Here is a 5,839-nt window from a genome sequence, read left to right as displayed (position 1 = left end):
AATAAGCAGCAGTTGGCCGTCGGATTCAGGGCTGTGAGGCTCACACTGATTCTGATGTTTATAATAGTTTTCTCTTCTTTAACTTATATTATTATTATTTCTACTGCTATACTTAAATGATAATTAAAAACAGCTTATTGACCACAAAAGGAAATAAAATCTTCTTGTAACTCATGTTAATTCAAATACTTCAAAGGGTTATTGTAGATATTAATGACTGTTTAGCTTAAAGATCTCTTGTGGTCTGTATAACAGTGAATTTCCAGAAGGTTCTGACTTTGTATTATTTATATTCTAGATGAATTCCTCTACTTGTTTCTCTGAATATAGATGATTATTTTAACGTGTTGCTCATCCTCTTCCTGTTACTGAAACATTTCCACTTATTCTAGAATCTACATTTGCTCTCTGCCAAATCTCTTCAATGCCAATAATATCTGTTAATGTCATTTATCTGAACAGTCTAACTTCCTGTCCATCAGCCAATCAGCTCCTGGTATTTTCTCAGTAGACCAATCAGTGGAAGCCCCGCCCAGCCCATGATGTGAAGACAGAGAGACAAACTGAACTCTGATAGGAAACAGTTTAAACAGATTTTCTCTCTCCAACCTCTTGGTTCCACATGGAGCTATATTTGGCCCCCTGCTGCTCTTATCGACTAGGATGCAGCAATCTGTTATTAAACAATTCATCAGAATTTATGTTCTTTCAAATCAACAAGGTTTTATTGGACAGAGAAGGAACCATCTGATTTTACACAACCTTTGTATTTGTTGTGAACTGGTTCATTCTATAGTTGGGCCTCCAGCCTTAAATGACAGAACTACAGGTAACAAGGAGGTTGGAAAGATAATTATAAAATTATACAATTAACTATATTAATCCAATTCAATGTTAACATAAAGTGGATGAGTTTTGCTGCTTGAATATGTAACATTATGTTCAGCTGCTGAAGGAAGTCTGTTTCTTTTTTGCGCATCTCCCCCAGTGGGACACTTTGAAGAGACAAAGCACCAAAATATAAACTGAAACATGAATATTTACCTCATAATTAGCAGATTTCTACCCATCAACAATACCTGCAGTAACAATGTGTGTCCTTACAGAGCTTTGTTGGAGGCTTTAACCACTGGCAAAAGCCTCAGAAGTGCCTCCTCTGAAGCAGAGTATTTCTTCAGGTCAAACACATCCAGATCTTTTCCTGATGACACTAAGATGAAGACCAGAGCTGACCACTGAGCAGGAGACAGTTTATCTGTGGAGAGACTTCCTGAACTCAGAGACTGTTGGATCTCCTCCACTAGAGAACGATCATTCAGTTCATTCAGACAGTGGAACAGATTGATGCTTTTCTCTGCAGACACATTCTCACTGATCTTCTCCTTGATGTACTGAACTGTTTCCTGATTGGTCTGTGAGCTACTTCCTGTCTGTGTCAGCAGACCTTGTAGGAGTCTCTGATTGGTCTGCAGTGAAAGTCCCAGGAGGAAACGGAGGAACAAGTCCAGGTGTCCATTGTGACTCTGTAAGGCCTGGTCAACAGCTCTCTCATGGAGAGACTTTAGTTTAGGTTTATTAAATAATGAGGCTGTCTGCAGTGTAAATGTTTCTTCCATCAGGTTGACTCCAGAGTTGATGAAGGTCCGATGAACATGAAGAGCAGCCAGAAACTCCTGAACACTCAGATGGACGAAGCAGAACACCTTGTCCTGGTACAGCCCTCTCTCCTCTCTAAAGATCTGTGTGAACACTCCTGAGTACACTGAGGCTGCTCTGATATCGATGCCACACTCTGTCAGGTCTGATCCATAGAAGATCAGGTTTCCTTTCTGCAGCTGATCAAAAGCCAGTTTTCCCAGAGACTCCATCATCTTCCTGCTCTCTGGACTCCAGTGTGGATCTGTTTCAGCTCCTCCATCATACTTGACATTCTTCACTTTGGTCTGAACCACCAGGAAGTGGATGTACATCTCAGTCAGGGTTCTGGGCAGCTCTCCTCCCTCTCTGGTCTCCAACACATCCTCCAGAACTGTAGCAGTGATCCAGCAGAAGACTGGGATGTGGCACATGATGTGGAGGCTTCGTGACGTCTTCATGTGGGAGATGATCCTGCTGGCCTGCTGCTCATCTCTGAATCTCTTCCTGAAGTACTCCTCCTTCTGGGGGTCATTGAACCCTCTGACCTCTGTCACCATGCCAACACACTGAGGAGGGATCTGATTGGCTGCTGCAGGTCGTGTGGTTATCCAGAGGAGAGCAGAGGGAAGCAGTTTCCCCCTGATGAGGTTTGTCAGCAGAACATCCACTGAGCTGGACTCTGTAGCATCAGTCAGGATCTCCTTGTTGTGGAAGTCCAGAGGAAGTCGACTCTCATCCAGGCCATCAAAGATGAACAGAACCTGGAAGTGTTCAAAGCTGCAGATTCCTTTGGTTTCAGTAAAGAAGTGATGAACAAGTTCCACCAAGCTGAACTTTTTCTCTCTCAGCACATTCAGCTCTCTGAAGGTGAATGGAAATATGAAGTGGATGTTCTGGTGGGCTTTGTCTTCAGCCCAATCCAGAGTGAACTTCTGTGTTAAGACTGTTTTCCCAATGCCAGCCACTCCCTTTGTCATCACTGTTCTGATTGGTTGATCTCTTCCAGGTGGGACTTTAAAGATGTCTTCTTGTCTGATTGTTGTTTCTGGTCTGTGTGGTTTCCTGGATGTTGTTTCAATCTGTCTGACCTCATGTTCATCATTTACCTCTCCAGTCCCTCCCTCTGTGATGTAGAGCTCTGTGTAGATCTGGTTCAGAAGGGTTGGACTTCCTGCTTTAGCAATCCCCTCAAACACAGACTGGAACTTCTTCTTCAGACCAGATTTAAGTTGATGTTGACAAACTGCAGCAAGATGTTCTAAATTAACACAAAAAGTAAAATCAGAGATGAAACAAAAATACCTTCTGAAGATGATTTAAATAAATGTGATTCCATCTCTTCAGACATCAGTAAATGTGTCATTTATCCATCAGGTCAAATCTTTGTAGAAATCCTTTTACTCAGCAGACGGTCAGCCAGCTCCTCCTGCTTCATCCTCCTCAGGAAGTTCAGTGTGATCTTCATCACTGCCTCTCTGCTGCTCCTCCTCTGCTCTTCATCATCACCTTCCAACACCTCATCATCCTCTCTCTGACTCTCTGAGCATTCTGGGTAATCTGGACTCAGAGCCTTGTGGATCTTCTTCAGCTCGTTCTTCACAAAAGTGACAATGTTTTCCTCCAGCAGCTGGAACAGAATAATAGATGAAGGAAACATCAGACTGAAATCATGGAGCCAAACACCAGATGGATGTTGGACAGACTGACAGTCCTCTGGTCTACAAAGTGCAGCATGGAGACGACTGTGAACAGAACCATGGAAAATTAGTTGTTGTTCATGTACAGACCATAAATATGGAGTCCAGCTGTGTTTGATGCTGCTGGGCAGACGGACCACTGGGAACCTCTGAGCTCTGCTGGTCCACTCTGTGGAGGAACCAGGAACAATCAGGAAGGCAGGAAATATTCATCCAGCAATATTTACTAATAAAATAACTAAGAGTGTCACATTAAAGCAGAAAACAGAGCATCACATGAACACAATACAAAGAAGTTAGAAAGAGGAAGATGAACTACAAGGATGAAGACCAGTAACACCAGAATCACCAGTAGACATTTTAAAAAGTTGGTGCTGAACTTGGACTTCAAACTGTCCACACTGTCAGCAGATCTGATGCTGGTGGAGACAGAGTCCCAGAGCTTGGGGACAGTGGAAGTGAAGGCTCTGTCCACACAGGTCTTCGGGACAGTGTGGGACATCCATCAGGTTCTGATGACTGGACCTGAGGTGATGTGGACATGGAGGAGCTCTGAGATATGTGGGTGTGTCCATGTGGGATCCTCTCCTGGATGTTCTAGAGGATTTAAAATGGATCCTGTAGATCCTGGAAGCCAGTGAGCTCACATTATATCTGTCCACACAGAGACAATCAGAAGGTAAAGGTCCATGAAGTGATATCTGGATGTGAGCAGTGAACCAGATGATCCAAGTAAAGATTTAATGTTCCTGCTGATCCACTAAGAACCAGCAGAACCTCTGATGGTCCACATCACCTCAGTCTGGTTGAGTTCCAGCAGATCTCACCAACCACATCATGAAGCTTTCCTTCCTGCTGAACTGATCTCACAATGCACACAGGAACCAAGTCCTGATGGACCAGACTGGTTTACCAGGTATTTCCCAGTGGCTGGTGGAAATGTGTCCCACTGTTAGTCTGACATGGAGCCAGGAAGCAGCAGAACATCATCATCATCACCCAGAGATGAAGATATGAAGGTGTTTTCATTAGAACAGAGCAGCTGGTTTAGATAATGGATCAAAACTCTGTAAATATAACTGGGAACATCTGAAACTTACTGGTTCAGTTTACAGCAGTTAGAAACAGCTCACCTCTCTGATGGTGGAGATCCAGGAAATTTAAAGTCAATGGGACGACCTTTGGAGTTGTCACTCTTAAAGGACACACAGCTGGGTTCTGGTTCTGGTTCTGATTTGACCCTCTGCTGAATCCTGATGACAAAAATTCTAATTAAAATATTTCTGTGTAGTTCTTCTTTAAAGTTTATTTTGAATGTGGAACATTTTAAAATACTGAGCCATGAGACCCAACAGAACCAGACAGATCATCAACTTGATGCTCCAAATGATTCCCATCAGAACCGGTCCAATCCTCCAACATGTTCCTGATCATTGATCCTCCTGAATAAATTCCAGCCTTGTTTAAAGAGCAGAAAGATCTGATTCTCAGACAAACATGTTGGTTTAAATTACTGAGAGAAGTTTGATGATCTTAGTGTTGAGCTCTGAGATGGAGAAGAACCAGGAGTCGTTTCCACTCTGACCATCCAAGGAGGATCTGATGGAGCTTCATTCAGAACCAGATGGTCCGATAGAGACCATCTGGTTCTGAATCAGATCCACTTGAGGTATAATTTAGATTAAATGCAGAAATGGTTGATGATCCATGATGTTTGAACCGCAGAGGTGAAACTGGAATCATATAATTATTTAATGGAGGTCTAATCGTCCAGCGTTAATCTGTTTATTGTCAGAAGCTCAAAATCTGATTTATTGATACATTGATTTTGAGAACAATCCAAATATCAATCTAGAAATGAAATTCACTTATGGATTTGTGTATCTGTGTTAATATTAATATTGGACAAAGTGCCTGATTTAGTTTCATTTGGAAACATGAAGTTGATGCAGAACTTGGTATCGTCAAATGGCCACAATGACAGATAAAGAGATCAGCAGTTAGAAACAGCTCACCTCTCTGATGGTGGAGATCCAGGAGATTTAAAGTTAATGAAGTGATCCTTTGACCTGTTGCTCTTAAAGGACACACAGCTGGGTTCTGGTTCTGGTCTGAGTCTCTGATGGATCCTGACAGAAACATGATGATTAAAACTGAATCTGTTCAGTCTGGATGAAGCAGCAAAGAGGAGCAGCAGCAGCTTCATCACCACGTCTGTTTTGGCCTGATATAGTGAACGCTGTGTGAAAAGGGCTGTGGACAGTTAGAGATGGTGACCTCACCTCTGACCTTTGCTCTGGCTCTCATCTTCCCCACACAGAGTGGTTTTAGAGGGAGGGACTCCCTCCTCTCTGTCCTCACACTGATCCATGCTGCTGAATTCACATCAGCTCACACACACTTTCTAGCTTCACCTGCAGAGGAAACACACATCATTCATCTGCACATCAACTCTGATCATCCTTTACATCATTAGTGCTGGAAAAAGATCAGCTGCTCCTCCT

General features: G+C 42.8%; 1 protein-coding gene across 1 annotated transcript; it reads right to left on the bottom strand.

Annotated features, from left to right (window-relative positions):
• Window positions 1-1,085: 1,085 nt before the first annotated feature.
• LOC148156084 (NLR family CARD domain-containing protein 3-like) lies at window positions 1,086-3,321 on the bottom strand. The gene is made up of 2 exons (XM_088010618.1): window positions 3,040-3,321; window positions 1,086-2,896 (listed from the first exon to the last, which is right to left on the bottom strand). Exons 1-2 carry the CDS (start codon window positions 3,293-3,295, stop codon window positions 1,101-1,103), a joined length of 2,052 nt encoding a protein of 683 aa, XP_087866744.1. The 5' UTR covers window positions 3,296-3,321; the 3' UTR covers window positions 1,086-1,100.
• Between the last annotated feature and the right edge of the window lie 2,518 nt (window positions 3,322-5,839).

Source organism: Poecilia mexicana, unplaced genomic scaffold, assembly GCF_051168715.1.
Source record: "Poecilia mexicana isolate PSO_F unplaced genomic scaffold, ASM5116871v1 scaffold_12, whole genome shotgun sequence".
NCBI classification, from domain to species: Eukaryota; Metazoa; Chordata; class Actinopteri; order Cyprinodontiformes; family Poeciliidae; genus Poecilia; species Poecilia mexicana.
This window is presented reverse-complemented; position numbering and strand designations above follow the sequence as displayed.

Bases quoted from the DNA above. Each gene is read 5' to 3' on its own strand.
- LOC148156084 (XM_088010618.1), bottom strand. From the start codon at position 3,295: ATGTTTCCTTCATCTATTATTCTGTTCCAGCTGCTGGAGGAAAACATT. The intron at 2,897-3,039 runs GTAAAAGGATTT...GTGTTAATTTAG, and splicing joins GCTGGCTGACCGTCTGCTGA to AACATCTTGCTGCAGTTTGT.